At 37.4% G+C, this 18,933-nt stretch overlaps 1 protein-coding gene and 1 long non-coding RNA gene across 4 annotated transcripts; both read right to left on the bottom strand.

Annotated features, from left to right (window-relative positions):
• Positions 1-1,986: 1,986 nt before the first annotated feature.
• Positions 1,987-3,795, bottom strand: LOC112200799 (GDSL esterase/lipase At4g16230). Of its 2 annotated transcripts, none has more exons than XM_024341810.2 (5): positions 3,487-3,795; positions 3,271-3,404; positions 2,930-3,175; positions 2,494-2,752; positions 1,987-2,411 (listed from the first exon to the last, which is right to left on the bottom strand). In XM_024341810.2, the coding sequence occupies exons 1-5, from the start codon at positions 3,719-3,721 to the stop codon at positions 2,182-2,184; spliced, it is 1,104 nt and encodes a 367-aa protein (XP_024197578.1). In that variant the 5' UTR covers positions 3,722-3,795; the 3' UTR covers positions 1,987-2,181. The 2 variants fall into 2 exon arrangements, with proteins under 2 accessions (XP_024197578.1, XP_040375237.1); XM_040519303.1 differs by having other exon boundaries at positions 3,002-3,175.
• A 6,349-nt stretch (positions 3,796-10,144) lies between these two features.
• LOC112200489 lies at positions 10,145-14,163 on the bottom strand. 2 transcript variants are annotated; one of them, XR_005809345.1, is made up of 8 exons: positions 13,948-14,159; positions 13,757-13,856; positions 13,561-13,635; positions 13,399-13,473; positions 12,895-12,965; positions 11,699-11,900; positions 10,962-11,071; positions 10,145-10,410 (listed from the first exon to the last, which is right to left on the bottom strand). It is a non-coding gene; the product is annotated as an uncharacterized LOC112200489 (long non-coding RNA). The 2 variants fall into 2 exon arrangements; XR_005809344.1 differs by having other exon boundaries at positions 13,561-13,856; positions 13,948-14,163.
• Positions 14,164-18,933: the final 4,770 nt, after the last annotated feature.

Here is an 18,933-nt window from a genome sequence, read left to right as displayed (position 1 = left end):
AAGGCTACGACCACAGCCGCCTTGAGGAGGTGCTTCTTCATTGTATCCTCCATCTTGTTGCACATCAGCCTGGGGTCAATTGTACCCTCCCTTCCCACGGCCTAGGAAACTACGCCCTCTACCACGGCCCCTACCCCTGAAATCACCCCCGCTGCAGTCATAACCTCCATCATCATATTCAGGCACAAAGCCATTCCTTCATATACACGTGATGAAATAAAGCTGTTAGAGCATCTTTAGAAATACTAGCCATTTTTCAGTCAAATGTTAGCCAAAGTAGCTAAAAAGTCATTTTTCCTAATCACTTTTAGAAATACATCTGCATCAATGCTATCAATTTTAGCTAGTTTTGAATTTATATATTTTTTAAAAAAATGAAGAATAAATAGTTTAAATGTATTCATAAATTACATAAAATAACTCAACATGAATGTTTTAAATTATAGAGAGTCTCATCTCGCTCTCTATTTAGGAGCTAGATAGCTAAAAGTTATAATACATAGCCACTTGATAGGAGCATATTTATGCAACATTATTATTATTTAACTCTATGCTTTTCTTTGTTAGTTTATATTATTTTTAGATAATTTTTTTTTTTAATGTTTATTAGGTTTTCCAAAGCAAACTAGGAAAAGAATGCTTAAAGAACGAAACTGCGTGAAACAAAGTAGAAGAGTTTTAAGACTCAATAAAAGACTTCTAGACATGAGAGTCAAGGTCTACAACGCACAAGAAAAGCAAGAAACCATTCAAGCAACTCAAGGAGAAGAAGTAACGTTCGAAGCCCAGAAACGATCGACCGCTGGAATCTGGAGATCGATCATTTGCCCTATTTTCCATCTTTTTTATTCTTTCTTCTTTCCAAAACTGATGTATTTATTTTGTGTGTTTTCCAAGATGATGGCTAGCTAATTTTCTTTTAGTTAGGGGCTGCTTTCAGCCCTAGACATGGTGTAACCATGATGTTGGTGTTTATTTAATATGTTCTTTGGATTTCGGATATTCATTGGTTTACTGTTTATTCATTGATCAACTTTGTATGTTTATTGATGGTGCACAACATTAGTATGCATGCTAGGTTGTAAAGCTATGAGTGTCTTGTATGATCATCATGCGTACGTGCATTCTAGTGTAGCTAGTGAGTGACTTGAGCCCCATTCATATAAACCAACGTCTAGGTAGATTAGGACAACATCAGTACCGAAATTGCCTAGTCTTATTCATAATCTTTTAGACCTTAATGACTTCTATGTGAGAGCTATGCGAGAACATCACTCTAGATTCTATTCTAGGGGCTAAATTAAGTTGAAAACATCATTCTCTTAACGTAATAAGTAAGAAAGATTGATAAGTTAATTACAACACATCATTGGCTTAGCTTGAGTAAGGATATCCAAATGAATTGAACATGTTAGTAAATACATCATAGTTATAATTATTGTCTAGTGGTGAGAAGTAGTTCCCAGCTAGTTTTCTCATATTTGATCAAAACCAAAATCCCCGAATTGTTTTCTGTTTTCGTTAGTCTTATGTCCTTCGTTTTCTTTATTTTATTTAGTAGAGAAATTCAATTCAGATTACCCCCAAATTTGTGTGTCTTCAACTCTGTGTCTAGTTAGTGTATATTTTCATAATTTTTAATTAAGTCTAGGTATAGTTTTTAATTTCGTCTTTGTCTAGTGTTTGTTTCGAGGTTTTAGAGTATGTTTTGCAATTGTTGAGCCACAATCCTCTACGGGAAACACCCTCTTTCCTATACTACCATCGATAACCAATGGAATTGCAGGGATTTATTTAATGCCTATTTTAGGTGTATCAAATTTTAAGAGTCTGGTGCAGCTGCTAAAATATCTAAAAAGCTAAACATGCTCTCTAAAATAGCTAAAGAGACAAAATAGCTGCTAAATATGCTCTTATATGGTATATTACTCCATATTTTGGATAATAATTTAGCACATGTAAAGTTCAAACAGACTTGTCAAAAAAGAAGAAGAAGAAGAAGCAGCCCAAACAGAGGTTACAACAAATAATCAAACCATAGATAGACCCTTTTCGGGCATTCCTTACTCTCACTAATTTGAGTACTTTCAATTCTCTTCAGGTGCAACTATACTGGCGATCAACTACTCTATAAACAACGTTCTCTGTTTAATGAACCAAAAACCTCCATCTGAGTGCAGATCAAGAAGCTTGGAGGAGCTGCACAATATTCATGGGTGAAATATCACTGGAGTTCCCATACAAGAGACGCCTTGCTATGATCATATTAGAAGCATCAGAAGGATGGTAAGGATCCCAAAACACATACTTCGACCGGTCCTCGCAAACCATTGAGGGCTGAGGACCACATGCGATTAGACCCCCGTAGCGCCCTACTACACTGCAGCATGCAGAGTTTGTATTCTCGAAACCTGTTAAGGAAACAATACTAATCAGTCTCATTATCTTTGAGAAAATTAACAGTGATCGAAAACTCACAGCACCAAGTCTCACCATATGATATGTAGTTCTCAATGATGTCTTCCACAATACTATGAACATTTGCATACACAAATTTGGCCCCGGGAAGATTCTTGTTTAGCTCGGTGACAAGGGTCCTTAGCTTGGCATTGAATGACCGTGCTAATTGATTTGGAAATTCAGCACACTTTTCTGGATCAGCTACCAGATTTACTTCCCTCTCAAAGGGTATACACCCAATAGGTCCTAAATTTATCACAACCATCCTCCTTGCACCCAAATTGTACAGTCTCTGCATTTCATAACAAATCTATGTTAATAAAACTAATGATAAACAACCATAGTACAGTATCAATGACTCTGTATTTCTCATCATAACAGTCAATGTTCCTAAAATCCCAGGACCAAATTCAACATCCAATATATGGGGAAGCGATATATCTGAGTTATAACAAAGCAAAATGTTTACTGTAAGTTGCAGTCTGAATCTTGCAATCAAAATGCCAACAAAAGTTTCCGGTGGTATCAACTTCCTCTTAACCTCGGTTATAACTGGCACCAAGTAGTTACTGAGGAAATCGTTTGAGCCGATTGTTACTGAGAAGAGAGCTCTTCTAAGTAGCTCTACTGCTGCAGGAAGACCAATGCTTGAGATGATGTCTTGTCTGGTATTTGCAAAATTATCTATCTGTGCATCCATGTTTATTCTACCAACCTACCAAAAGTTACATATGATTTATATTTCATTAGCTCAATGTATACATTTAATACGATCAAACGAAAGCGAGTGAAAAGCAGAAGAACCCTTACATATATTTTTCCTGTTTCATTAAGAATTCCACCTCCACCTGAAGCATAGTTGACACCCCTCAGAATTACTGGTCCAGCTGTTGTGGGAGCTAAGTAAGGAGGTGTGAACTCCTTCAAACCCAGAGCACTCTGACCTGTCGATTAGAATGTGTCAAAAAATGATCGAGGACTAGAGATAAAGGATGAACTGAATGTAGGGCCAGAACTTATACTTGCCTATAATGTCAATGACGGTTCTTGCATTTGTGTATCGCCCAGTAGGCTTTCCAAAATCGATTCCATTGGGAGGATAATCAGCCTTGGAGAGTGAGGGAATGTAGTTGTTGTTTCCAACTTCAACCAGAGAATCCCCAAACACAAAATTAGCAGGAGTTTCTTTTGCCAAACACATTCTCCACAGTGAAAAAATTATGCTAAGAATGAATTTTCCATCTATAAATATGCCACCCATTATAAAGATCTTGCAAAAGGGTATCTCAAATTTCTCAAAACCAATACTATACTTCAGATGAAGCTTGAAAGGAGCAACAGCCCTCTTTATGTAGATATATTTACAATTACTTCAGCGAAACACATTATTAAGAGCATGAAAAACAGTTAAACTGGACCAGTGTAGAGCAACCTCTGCTTGTCAATATCGACATTCAATCATAGGCCTAAAATGGTAAGAGTTAGAAGTTAGCAACAGCATTGAATTGAATGCAGTGCAAACGTAGCAACTAACCCCGTTTGCGCAGAGCTATTGTGGGAGTTTCCAAGTGAAAAAAGAAATAGATTCAAGTTGCTAACCCACCGTAGAGTCCGAGAGTGTAACTGTAAGAAAGTTTCAAAGTCAGACCAGTAAAATACTAGAAATGTGATATTCCATGTGAAATTTAATACAGTAATTCAGATTCTGCAGTGGTATTGAGGTTTTTTGTTACCCTAAAGATTAAGCTACATCTGTTGTTGAAGTTGCACAATTGCAGGTTACCATTAATTTCATCCTTGTCATGAAGTGGAGGCAGAGAGGCCAATCTGTATGCATTTACAGAATACAGATCCCTTTGATTATGGAGTTTGCAGCTGTGCATCTGCAACTGTAAGCTTGACAACATCTAGTGGGTCATTACCTTCTTTAAGGTCCTTCAGTTTCTTGTTATAGTACTTCATATTTATGATGAGGTTGTCCCAACCAATAAACTAGCTTCGAGCTCAAAACATATGTATGGATTTTTTTTTTTTTTTTTTTTTTTTTTTTTTTTGTTTTTTTGTTTTTAGAATATAGATGAAATACTTAAATACTTCAATTTCTGATTTTAATCAACCGTAACAAGTTATCAGTCCATTTGTTTCATTATTGCTCACACTTTTTTAACATTCTGAAACTCCAATCATTGTCATTTACCTTCACAGTAAATTTTCGAGAAAAATCCTCAAATGGTACTTCAACTAAGGTTCAATACATATTGTGGTACCTATAACTACCCTTGTAGTATCTGAACTATTGCTCTGTTAGCTACTTTAGTACCTCCATCTACTTTACTGTGAAATTGCTTATGTGGCACACTTTTTTGGTAATAAAGGCAGGGGCAAAACAGTTATTTCACTAAATTTGAAAACTAGATAAATAAAATTCTTAAATTAATTAAAAGAAACCAAAATATGAAAGAATAAAAATAAAATAAAACCTGCCACTCGAAAAATTGTATTCAGTTTTCAAGTACATGGTTGAAAGGTTCTTCGAGCTGGCATCAAATATTTTTTTTTCCAACTTTTATTTTTGGTACATAATTAAAGAAAATTCATGACAAAAAAGCCAAAAAAAATTAACAAAATCTAATAAAAAAGAAAAATAATATGTGTGAATATTATATTGACTCAAAGTCACGAATAACATATTTATTTTGTGCAAAAAAAGAAACAAGAAACAAATAATATATATGTGTTCAAGTAAATCCAGAATATGTGTCTGGCCCAAACTCTAGGTTACTTGACCTAGCGGTAATAGGGTTAGAATTAGAGATAATATCGGAAAATCTTGGAGATATCCAATTAATTGTAATATTACGTTTCCTTGTAGAACTCTAATTCTATGCCTTGTAATCCTTTATATAAAGAAACCCCTATTATCAATGAAAGTACGACTCAATTATCTCCCAACCCTGAAACCCTAAATTCGTAGCCTTCAAACCCTAGCCACCACCGCCGCATATATTGAAGCCCTCAATCCCAGGATTCCAGAACCGACGGCGGTACCACTAGATTCGGCAGGAAAACCACCACCTAACCGGCCACCGGAAGTATCGAACCAGCCCTCCAAGAAGAAAAAAAGGGATCCCTACACCGGTTCACCACCTTCCGGACCTCCGATTGCTACCAATTTTTTCTAGAAGCAGCTCTTCGATACCAGGATCTAGGAACTCGAAGAAAAATACCAAAAAAACCTGTATAAAGTAGCAGAACCGGCCAACAGAAAAGCCAGCAGAAGAAAGAAAAAAAAGAGAAAAAAAAAAGGAAAGGAAAAGAAGCCCAAGCCCACTGACGCAGACCCCACAGGCCACAACCACGTCAGCAGAACAGTCAGCCGCCACGCCAACATCAGGGGGACCCACTACCACGTCAGCTCAGTCAGCTCCTGGTCAACGCAGGTTAGCAGTCAACGACCGCCTGCGACTTTCCGGGGACTTTTCAAGGCATTATTTCTGGTCAAATTTTCTGGCGACCTATTTCTATGTATTTTTTTTCTAAAAGTTTCCGTTTTTTAGAGTTTTTAAATTCAATTTCTCTTCTTTTTCGGGGACTTGCAAACTCCCTTCTTCTACCCCCCTTTCTTCATCATAGGGGAGACCTAATTAAGCCGAACAGTGGGGGTTCGTGCTCACTCCAAACTTAAAGCTTGTTGAGATCTCCAAACTTAGAGTTTGTAGAGAATTTATGATCGACCACTTACGTCATTGTTTTGATCTAATCCAATACCTCTTGGAATTGAATTTCTAGGAAGCGATTACGCTAAGAAATTCCTAAATTCTTGGAAGCGATTACGCTCAGAAATTCATAATTTCTTGGGAGCAACTACGCTCAGAAATTTTATATGTTTTCGTGGTAGCTTTTTACGCTTCAAAACTAACCCTAATTTCTTGTTCTCTTTTAGGATGAGTAACCTGAACAAATTGGACTTTGCTCCATTAGGAACAACTGGCTCTGAATATCACAGGTGGGTTCGTGATGTCCGCCAGCATCTCAAGGTCGATGGAATCCAGAATACGATTCTCGAGCCTAGCCAGGACGTGTTAACGGTTGAGTAAGCTCAAGCTTTGGAAGAAAATAGAGCAGCCTTAGAGGCAAATAAGGCGAAAGCCATCATCCTAATGACTCGTCATATGGATGATTCACTCCAGTACGAGTGTATGAATGAAGAAGACCCCAGAAGGTTGTGGGTCTCACTCGAATAAAGATTTAGCAATGTCCGTGACTCCCTGCTTCCTGACCTAGAACTGAGATGGCATAGCCTCTGCTTCTGTGATTTCAAATCAGCTCTTGACTACAACTAGAAAGCACTTCGTATTAAATCCTTAATGGAATTCTGTGGTAAAGAGATCACAGATGCAATGTTGATTGAGAAGACTCTCTCTACCTTCCCCGTCTCTGCAATGATGGTTGCTAAGAACTATCAAATCGATGTTACTGCTGGACGAATCACAAGGTTTCATGAGCTTATTGGAGCTATGAATGTCGCTGAAAAGCATGATAACATCCTTGTGAAGAACTATAATTCGAGATCCATGGAAACAGAGCATATTCCGGAATTCAATGCTCCTCTAAGAGAGAGCGCCCAGAGCGAAACCCTAATCTTAGGGATATTTTTGGACGTTCTGATCCATATAATCGCTCTACTTGGGAAGGTAACCGCCAAAATAGGTGAACACATAACCGAAAAGGTAAACGTGGAAAGAGAGAGGGAGGCAACGCCTCTAGCCATGTTGGTGGCTCCACCAACATTATGAGCCATCTAAATGACGCTTTCAAAGCTGGAGTCTGAGCAAAGAGATGTATGTTTTTGATGTGGAGTATCTAGTCATTGGGCACACGTTTGTTGAGCTCGTGAAGAAATTGTCACTGCCTATAAAGCATATTGTGAAGGAAGAGAAGGTCACGATGTGGAACAAGAAGATCAAGAAGATGATCTACAGTGAAGTGTTGAAGACTACAAATCTAGCTGTGATCAATAGATCACCAATTCCGTTTAAGTCTTTATTTTTCCAAGAGATGTAATAGGCAATTGCCATATCTTTTTGTAGTAAATGCCAATGGTTTAGTTTTTCTTCAAAGTAGGCTCACCCAAAGTAAGTGTGATGTCTAGGAAGGTTCTGAGATTAGTGGTTCTTAAGTGAGCCTTGCTCCACCCACATCTCTCTACTCACCTGGTCACATTTATTTTGGAATTACCGAAAGAAGTTAGACGACTACCATTGTTTTGCATTAGCTAGCATTTTGGATTAGATTTTCTTTGGTCAAAGAGACAATGATGTAACTCTGTTGACTTATGAATAAAATTTTGAGTTCTTTTCATTATGACTCAATTTTGATTATGAGCATATTACTTTGTGACTACGATGGCTGGGCCATTGGTATTAATTCAAGGATATGGAATAGCCTAAGTTCCACTTGCCAAATGGCACCTTGATTACTGTCACAGAAACTCTTTACGCTCTTAGGGCAAATTATACCCTATGAATAGCCAACAGATTCCATGCGAAAACACATGTAGAGAACAAAAATGAGTTCCTTTGCAATACCTCTAATGATTGCGAACAAAAGTGCATCGTAGAGAAGTTTATATGTCTCTCTAGTAGACTATATGTCATTATTCAAGCTATTAATCCAATAAAAGTTATGAGAGAATATCTCTTGGATTTAGACACATATTGGCTTTGTCATGACAGGATAGATCATCCTAGTCATGATATGATGATCTGTCTACAAAAGACTTCACACAGACATCCATTCTCTCGAGCGAAATGAAGCATGAATCAAAGTTTGATTCTTGGACTAAGTGTGACCACCGCCGCTGCCTCTGGCACCGCCGCCTTCCACCACCAGCCTAGGGCTGGCATAGTACCTATCCATGACACCATGGATGGCATCCATCATGGTGATGGAACCCCAGGTGATGCTGCAATCACCAACTTGCTTTAAATAGCGTTTCAGACCTCAGGCCCAACCAAAATCCTCATTGGTTGCTTCTAAAGCCTCTCGCTCGTTTTACAAAGCCCGTTCCTTAGAGAAATTAGGACTGAGACCATCCTATGCAAAGGATATGAAAATACTTATTCTGTTCTTACATAGAATCCATGGGGAATCTGTGGACTGATTCAACAAACTTGCAAACGTTTAAATATCTCATGATGATTGGTTGGCACGCAAACACGCTGGTCACGTGTTGTGCCATTGTCCACTTGTAATGCTGCTTATGTTACACTCCTAGCAAATATCATATGACAACGGGCTCACTCCCCGGATCATCTTATTCCGTCAATTGAACTTGACGATGCTAGAGAGTTTACATCGAAGACTTTCGATGGTTATTGCATTGGAACTGATGTCGGACATCATATTCCCATAAACACACCCAAATGGTCTTGCGGAAATGACTACGATGGTAGTTAGGACATTGGTAATGCGCACCAATCCCGTTATATCCGCTTGGGGTAATGCAATATCGCATGCAGCTATGCTAATTCGTTTACTACTCACCGCCACTCAATCTACCTTTGCGTTACAGTTAGTGATTGGGTACAAGTATCATACTTATGCACATTTGAGTGAGTCATTTATGTGCCAATTGCGCCGCCACAACGCTCTATGATAGGTCTTTACAGACGATGGGTAACTACGTTGGATTTGAGACTCCAACAATCATCCGCCACTTAATACCCTTGCAAGGCGATCTCCTTACAGCTAGATTTGCGGATTGTCACTTTGATGAGACTGTCTTCCCATCGTTAGGGGGAGATAAGAACACGGATGTTCAGCAGGAACGACATGATGTCGTGGCCTGTCCCCACTATGTCTTATCTCGATCTCCGTTAAAGTGACGAGATCACACAAATATGCTGCAAAAATTCCTGCAATGAAGGACGTCCCTACGAGAGGACGTAGCGCCACCCTACACAGAGGTAGGCATGGCGCCAACGCCAAAGATAGTGGCATTCTGGCGTTATAGGTCATGGCCCCAGCTAGGATGAGTGGGAGGCCCATGGGTTCGAAGGATACTTTGGCACATTCCAATCATTTGATCATCAAGACTCAAAATCCGTCTCATGAGAATTTTCCGGATTATGGTTATTGTTGAGAGATGCCTCAACATCAGAACCTATTCCTGAGAATATAGAGTTCTATGAAAATTACACTAGTGTACATGCACTACAACAAATCTGGGTATTAATGACCACTGCATTGGTCACTAAAACTAGCAAATCTGGTCACTAAATATGTTTAGTGACCAAATTTGGGTGGTCACTAGGTGGTCACTATAGGTCCCTCACTAATTCTATTTAGTGACCAACAGTTGTGAGTTGGTCACTAATTCAAAATGCCTTTAGTGACCACAATTTTATGGTCACTAATTCAAAATGTCTTTAGTGACCATAGTCTCATGGTCACAAATTCTAATGGCATTAGTGACTTACATGTTCATCACTAAAGATGTTATCGATGGTCACTAAATTGCAAAATCTAGTCATTAAAACTATTCACTAGCATGGTTTTAGTGACCATATTGCTAGATCATTGGTACTTTGGTAACTAAATTGGCAATTATTCCCAATTGTTAAAACAAACCTGATCATTAAGTGCGTTGTAGTGATCAAATTTCTATATAATAGAAATTGTATTAATACTAATCAAACTTCTATATAATAGAACAATAACTAAATACATTGTATTGCTGAAGACAATCCACATTATCACTTATTGATCATGTTTACAAATACATGTCCCTTAAAAACTAATTTAAAAGCCTACAACAATTTCAGTACTTCCATGACAGCAAAATCCAAGAGAAAGATGGACAAACTTTTGCAACTCTGTCACATATAACGGTTGTAATTGATGTGCTTTGATATATCTACCTCTGAAATGACAACTCTCTTCACCATTCTGCATTATAAGAACACATATTAACCAACATGATTTACTGTAAATGAGAAGGAATTGGGCTAAGTTTGATCAAATAAAAACTATTGAAGCACACAATGTACAATTGAAGCAACTGACATATTAGTGATACCAACATACACAATCAGTCATTACTTTTGTCTAATTCATTATCTATGGTGCTGTTGCGCTATTTTATGCACAAACTATGCAGACATTTCTTCCTACTTTTCTAATGGACCAGGAAAACCATAAACTATTTTGGTACAATGATAATATATATATATATATATATATATATATATATATATATATATATCTGCTAGAGGTAAGGAGGTAGGTTACTTGTGTGATAGTGTTAATCATTTAAAAGTTCCTTATCTCAACTATGACGCTAGGGGGCTGCTTAAAAAGGTACATTGTTATTAATAGAAATCCATGAAAATAACTGAGAACGATATATGCAGAAAGAACTAAAGAATGGACAGTACCAATTATTGAATTACATGCCAAAAAGGGGTCTAACTTCCCACTACAAGTAAGTGTGCACTCACCTTCCACTTGTGCCTTCATACATATAGGTCATGCATCTTAGTTGCAAGGATGAGAATTTCAAATCTGTTGTTTGACTTGTTACCATGCAACATCCAAACGGTTTGTAAAGCTATCAAGAAAAAGATGGTCATATAGCAATTATACATATGTCCAATCTGTAAAGCTCACATGGCTATTGCAAAACTCTTGCTTCTGGTATAAAAGTCCAGTAGAAAATGAAGTACTTTATAATTTGTAAGAAGGGTAACGTATGTCGAAATTTAAAGAAGTAATGTCAACCAAGATATATATCTCAAGACTTGACATAATGAATAGCGTAATGAATAGTAGCTGCAATTTAATTATTCAAAACAGAAATAGACAGAGAGGTCTTGGTGCATGGTTGAAGTTAAAAAAGCATGTCAATTCAATTTTGTATTCCCTGCAAGTCTAGTTTTCAATTTTCAATGTAGTATATATCTCAACACATGTTTCACAAAGAATAATGTGTACCCTCATAATCAAGCATATGACCAAGTCAAAATGCTTATCCAGTAAACTACTCAAACCTATGCCTTCCTTTCATTATCATCAATTAAAATCACATACGCTAACACCAATATATACCAACCAAGTTTCTCATTTTCCACAGCTCAAACCATGAAACAAAGTTGAGAAAACATAAAAGTCAAACATAAAAACCTGCCATTAACCTTACACAGAGAAACATAAATGAAAAAGAACAAGCATGACTCACCATGGAGCCACCCCAGAGCTGAAGATGAAGAAGTTGTAACAAGTCAAGAAACTGAGTCCATTCTCACCGGTCTAGAAATTACCAAAAGCACTCCAATCACTACCCCTATAGAAACCCCAATGATGAGTCCAACTAGCTCGCCTTTCATTTCCTCAATTACAATTTAGTATTCCCTATTCAATTATCCAAGCCATTGGCAAACCTACAAATGACCCATCAATCTTAGGAGAGGACTCAGTCAAGAAAGGACAATCAAACTCAAGAACTCAAGTTAATCCAGAAAACAAAAAAACAAATACCATGAGATTGTTTTTGCAAAAACAGAACATGTATTGGAACAAAAATATAGAACCAAAACCAGACACAATCATAACCATAATGCTACTATGAATATCCAGCTTCATAGTAGTGTAGTGAAACAGTAACTATTAAGTAGGGTAGTGTTAGTGTACTTAAAAATTACCTAGGGAAAATTCCTATCACTCAATTCCTCAGCTCAAGGTTAAGGTTAAGGTTACAATCACCAATGCAGGAAAACTATTAAACTTAATTATCCCACAGTAATGATCTTGTTTCTTACCAAGGCTCTTCAATTAATGCAACTTTGTCAAGTTTTGCAAACTTAAGACAATGGCATACTTTTGCAAGTAACTGAACTGAATGTATATATATAGCGCAAAAATAATGATCATCCAAGATGGATAATTTCATGCCATAAGCAGTATTAAGAGGGTTGCAACAACATATTGTATATATGTGTAGAAACTCACACAATACATATGGATAATAATCAGAAGTGCCATTCCTCTAGCTAATCAATCCCGACAAATTAAAACTTTTAATGTAAGTAACAATTCCTCTTACTGCAGTTTGTAGATATGTAAAGTTGTGCAAAGTTTGAAAGTTGTTCAGGCAATCAATTACAGATGTATGCATATATATATATATATATATATATATATATATATATATATATATATGTGTGTTGATGCATGTATGAGGGACTTGGTGTGATAGGAAAACAAAAGCAAGACACCTATTCATAATTTCATATGGTCATCAAACTGATTTCCTTAATTATTAAAACCAAAAATAAACAGAAATAAATTAAGAATAAAGAGCTTACAATGAAATTACAAAAAAATGGAGAAGTGGCAAAAGATAAAGAGCTTGGCCCTGTTGGCCAAAAAACTTACATTTGAAAGTAAGGATATCTGAGAAGACAGAGAGGTTCACCCTTTTGTCCTGAAAGCTTCTTTAAGCAGACCTACTCATAGGGAAAAAAATATCTACTAAACTTTGTGTTACTCAACACCAACCCAGTACATTAATCAACTAAAACTGATATATTACATAAATCTAAACAAAATGAACTCAAAATGGCACCCTGAAGTTGTAGATGTATTGGGTCAAATGAAGGGTAATTAACAAACATCCACTTTATGCAAGAAAATATATGCTACTCGGTAAGATAATAACTTGTCCAAGACAACAACACCTAATGAATCACCTAGCCTCTAGGAATAGAACATCGAAACGCAAACTGTTTGTACTAAACTAAACCATGGGGGGCTCAACAATATCGAACAAAATCGCAAACACAGAGTTCCCAAACTAAAACAAAGCAGCATTCATGGCAACTCATTTTACAATATTAAAAACAAAAATGCTTGATTGATAGAGAAAGAGTTGGTAATCACCTCAAGCGAATTCAGGTCGACAGCAGCAATGGTTTGAGTATTGCCTCAATGATTCATCTTCATCTTTTTAACATCCTGAACACAACAAAAACCAATCACTATTAAATTCAGGGAACCACACAAAAACCCTAATTAGCTGCAGATTAAAAATTCGAGCTTTACCTTCAAATCAAAATCCCTGTGATTGCAGTCGTTTGACTTTTGGCGAACGCGATTAATGCAGCATACAAACCCATACTTAAAATAAAGCGAAAGGCACATTGCAGACATCAATCAACCAAAAGTAGTCACAAATCGAAAAAGAAAATACAACCCTAGAATACCAATGAAAATGAACGAGAACAACATTATAACAGACCTGATAAGCCATTCTGTCAAGGTTTCTGGCCCCATAAAAGAGCTTCACGTCGAATCCCTTATCAACATTAAACCCTGATTCAATCAAAGACCTGATTGGACTGCAAAACACAAATCAAAACATGTTAACAGTCGAGTTCATTCTATTGCCCCAAAGTTAGTGAATTCAAAATTAATTGAATGGCAACAAACCTGATTCCAGATCCCGTTGTGAAAATTAGAACCGTAGCATAATTTTCCAACGGTTGGATCTGATTAGTCTCGAAGCCTTTTTGCATATCCTGGGTTAGCTCCACAACGTCCCCCTTCTTCAACCCGCACAAGCAGCTCAGCGATGGACCATGAAGCAAAAGGATTCTGTTCGCGAGAAGATATAAAAGGCATCTCGGTGAATTAGGGATTATATATATATATTTTTTTGCGTATAAATTATGTCAGACTTTAATTGAATGCCGCGCTCGTGAAATAGTTTGGTTTTTAATTTTGAAACCAACCCGCCTACTCTAGGATTCAAGAGAAGAATTCCCTCCAATCAGCTGAAAAGTTTTGGTTACCATAGCCAAACCACATGTTATAAAGTCTAGAAAAATCAATGACCCAACATAAATGGTCACTAGTGCTAAAATTTTTGGTCACTAAAATTGTTAATGACCCGCTGGTAATAGTGGTCACTAATTCCATATTATTTGTGACCAACATTAATGTGGTCACTGACAATTTGGTCACTAATGCCAGAATTTGTTGTAGTGATGAGACATGGGATAGAAACTCCATCATAATTTATGATGTAGTTGCGCATGAGTTTGTTGAGTCCGATGATATCGAACCACGCTCCGTTGATGAATGAATGTCATGTAAAGAAATTTGGCCTAAATGAAAAGATGTGAACCAGGTTAAGTTGGATTCTCTAACGAAGATGAGGGTTTTTGAGCCAATGATGCCAACACCTTCTAACATAAAACTTGTTGACTAATGGGTCTTCGTTAGAAAGCGTAGTGAGAAAAAGAGATGATAATCTCGTCTTATGGTGCAAGGCTTCTCATAAAATGCCCTGGAATGGACTACGATGAGACATATTCTCTCGTAATGGATGTCATTGCACTCCACTACCCTGTCAGTTTGGTAGTTTTCGAATAACTGATCATGCAGCTTACAAATGTAGTCATTACGTATCTCTATAGGGATCTAGATACGGAATGTACGTGAAGGTTCATGGTGAACTTCATTTACCCAAGTCAAGTGGCTCTAGACCACGGAGCGCGTTTACAATAAGGTTGAAACGCTCACTAAGATGAATACTTGATTGGGAAAGGATATGCTCACGTGTTTCCATAACAAGTTTCGAACTATATCGCGGTTCATGTTTGACATGATCTTCATTGGAAGCCCTTAAAGAGTTAAGGGAAACCGCTGAACACTTAAAATCCGAGTTTGAGATGAAGGATTTTGGGAGAACACGATTATGTCTCTGTTTGGAACTTGAGCATCGTGTTGATAGATGCTTAGGCATTTTGACAAGGTCCAACCTTCAAACAGCCCCATGATCGTCCGTAGTCTTAATCTTGAAAATGATCCTCTTCGTCCGAAGGATGATGGCAAAGATGTGCTAGAGGTGGAAGTGCCCTACATAAGTACAATAGGCGCATTATTGTACTTAGCTAAATGTACAAGACCGGACATCTCATTTGCAATGAACTTGTTAGCTAGATATACCTTTGTGCCAATGCGACGTCATTGGATTGGTGTAAAATATATCTTTCAGTACTTGAGATGTACGATTGATATGGACTTGTTCTATCCCTACAAAGAGATGATGGATTCGGACCCATCACACACCAGGAACGCTGCCAACACTGGCCTGCGTCCTCTATCCCCATCCCAAAACGACATGTGTTTTGGAAGGTTTTGCTGATATTGGGTATCTCTCTGACCCATACAAAGGTCATTCCCAAACTGGTTAAGTGTTCACCATGGGTAAAGACCATGATATCTTGGAGGTCTACAGAACAGACCCTAGTCGCTATGTCTTCGAACAATGCAAAGATTACTGCTCATCACGAAGTGATTCGTGAATGTATATGGATTGGATCCATATTTACGCATGTTCGAACAATTGTGGTTTGAAGTCTACCACAGATGAGCCTACGAGCATATAGGATAATGTTGCTTGTTTTGAAGCAAGGCTACATCAAAAGCGACCACACCAAGTATAATCAGCAACAATAAACTCTCCTCAAGATCAAAGTGAACTAGGTTCGATCTGAGGATAGTATGGCAGACTTGCTCACTAAGTCATTGCCTAAATTCCACTTTCGAGAAACATGTTGGTAGTATCGTTTGAGGAAGTTATCCAAACTCTAATGACCGTAGTCGTCAGGGGGAGATGCAGACAGCAGGGGGAGGTGTCTACATGTATGGTCTCGAAACGTGAAGGGTGTGTTGTGCTCTTTTTCCCCTTCGACCGAGGTTATTTTTTTCCCACTGGGTTTTTATTAATCGGCAAGGTTTTTAATGAGGCAACGAAAGGAGCACCACGTTTGAGTGACACAAGGGGGAGTGTTCAAGTAAATCTAGAATATGTGTCTGGTCCAAACTTTAGGTTACTTGACCTAGTAGTAATAGGGTTAAAATTAGAGATAATATCGGAGAATCTTGGAGATATCCAATCAATTGTAATATTACGTTTCCTTGTAGAAATCTGATTCTATGCCTTGTAATCCTCTATATAAAGAGACCCCTATTATCAATGAAAGTACGACTCAATTCTCTCCCAATTTCAGTTTTCCTTAAACAATATGTTAATAAAAATTTATCTGACAGTTTTACCCCTATTTAAAAAACGGAAGTACTAAGTTGGCTAACAGAGCAATAGTCCAGATAATACGAGAGTAGCTTTAAAATGTTAGATACCAAAATGTGCATTGGAGCATAATTTAGGTACCATTTGAAGATTTTTTCCGATTAAGTTTTCATTCGTGTTATTTTAGTGTGTAAGAAAGAGAGCCATAATAAACCTAAATCAAAGTAGTGCAATGCCATGTATTGATTGGGAAGTAAGGGAGGAATATTGTCATGTTGGATATGTGTGTTACTACCATATATGTTTTACTATAACAAATGGTCTTAGAGCCTATACAACCTTGTATAACTCATTGAATTGGTGTATCTTGTCGTCATCGATGCTTCTACATGACATTTTGGCAATTATTTCGAACAATGTTATGATCACCTTTTATTTTACTAGAACATATATTTTACCTTTTGAGTAGGAAGGTAACACATAAATAAACAAATAGAGTATGGAGTCAAATTACCATCTAATTACGTTAATCTTATGGGAAAGATAGGTTATTGTGCTGATTATCCGTGTTAACACGCTATGCTCGCATTTAATTATTCTTCACCTAATAGTTTAGGTGTATCTATTTAATTTATTTGTTTATTTTTGAAAGACAATTGTCAGTTCATTTATAGTGCCACATAACGACCCACTTTAGTGAGGTTGTCAGAAAGAGTCATTATCTAGTAAACCCATATTTTCAAGTTATTAAGCCCAACTAGAAAACCCTTACTACTCTCATGGAAGACTACAAATATACATTTTCAAGGTCAATGTTACAATTTGAACAATTGATGAACTTATATGATCGATGTATACAAACCATACGACACATTACAAAGGTCTAAAAAGAACACACACATTGAAACGAGAAAGCCCATCCACCACCACCATCCCGTGCTAGCTAGGGAAAGCTCTTCACCAAACTAGGCCCGAACATGAGATTTTAAGGTCCAAGGCAAAAACTAAAAAATGGTCCCATATTTTTACATACATATAAGTAAAAAAAATACATACCACACAAACGGTGCTACATGAGATTCAAACATTCAATCACAAATGTAAAAATTACATGTTTTACCGCTGGAACATAGAACATTACATGATGCATATTTACACTAGATAATATTTGTATAGGAGTCAACAATTTACATGATGCATATTTACACTAGATAATATTTGTATAGGAGTCAACAATTTACATGATGCATATTTACACTAGATAATATTTGTATAGGAGCCAACGCAAAGCTGTCGGAGGCTTGAGGCGGCCGCCTCTTTTGGCTCACCTCAGCTCCATCCTCGCCCAACCCAGTAGACACTGACATGGCCCCAACCAATTACAAAACCAAAGGGAAAAGAAGGAAAAAGATGTGTGTTTTTAAATAACAGTAGTGAAGACGCTAAATTGAGTTGAATTTTTTTTTTTTTTGTTGAATAAGTAAATACCTGAAGAACTATGTTGTCGTGGCCGGTTGCGTCTAGGTTATCTTAAAAAAATGTTGATCAGCCGTGATCTCTAATCGGAATAAAAGTCCTCATAGCTTTCTATTAGTTTGTACAGGTCTCTTATCGTACAAAGTTGATTGAACATGAACGTTTTACTTGGTCTTTAAGAGTGTAAAAGTAGGGTTTAAAGTCAAAACTGGCCTCGTTTTTGATTCCTTCATATACAATCAATTGATGAAATGAATCGAAGCTCTAATACAGCATTTAATCCCGGGCTCCCGGCCTGTTGGGTACATTTATTTTGGGTTAAACATGTAGGGTTGAACCAGACTAGTTAATAAGAAAAAATTTCGAACAGGGCCGGGAGATAATGAAGCTTATTACAACAAATAGTCGAACCATAATTAGACCGTTTTAGGCATTTCTTACACTTGCAAATTTCCATTCTCTCCAGCTGCAACGTGCTACTACTCTATAACCAACGCTGTATGTTTAGGGTTTAGGAACCACCAAATGAGTGCAGATCAAGAAGCTTGGAGGAGTTGCAGTACATTCATGGGTGAAATATCACTGGAGTTCCCATACAAGAGACGCCTTGCTATGATCGTATTAGAAGCATCAGAAGGATGGTAAGGATCCCAAAACATATACTTCGACCGGTCCACGCAAACTTTTGATGGCTGAGGACCGCATGGAATTAGACCTCCGTAGCGCCCTGCTACTCTGCAGCATGCAGGGTTTGTATTCTCGAAACCTGTTAATGGAACAAAACTAGTCGCGTTATCTTCAAGCAAATTAACGGTGGAAATTCACCGCACCAAGTCTCCCCATATGATATGTAGTCTCAATAATGTCTTCCACAATACTATGAATATCTGCATACACAAAAT

This window comes from Rosa chinensis, chromosome 4 (genome assembly GCF_002994745.2).
Source record: "Rosa chinensis cultivar Old Blush chromosome 4, RchiOBHm-V2, whole genome shotgun sequence".
Taxonomy (NCBI): domain Eukaryota; kingdom Viridiplantae; phylum Streptophyta; class Magnoliopsida; order Rosales; family Rosaceae; genus Rosa; species Rosa chinensis.
This window is presented reverse-complemented; position numbering and strand designations above follow the sequence as displayed.

Bases quoted from the DNA above. Each gene is read 5' to 3' on its own strand.
- LOC112200799 (XM_024341810.2), bottom strand. From the start codon at position 3,721: ATGGGTGGCATATTTATAGATGGAAAATTCATTCTTAGCATAATTTTT. The intron at 2,753-2,929 runs GTAAACATTTTG...TATGAAATGCAG, and splicing joins GATTCAGACTGCAACTTACA to AGACTGTACAATTTGGGTGC. The intron at 2,412-2,493 runs GTGAGACTTGGT...TTTCCTTAACAG, and splicing joins TGAGAACTACATATCATATG to GTTTCGAGAATACAAACTCT.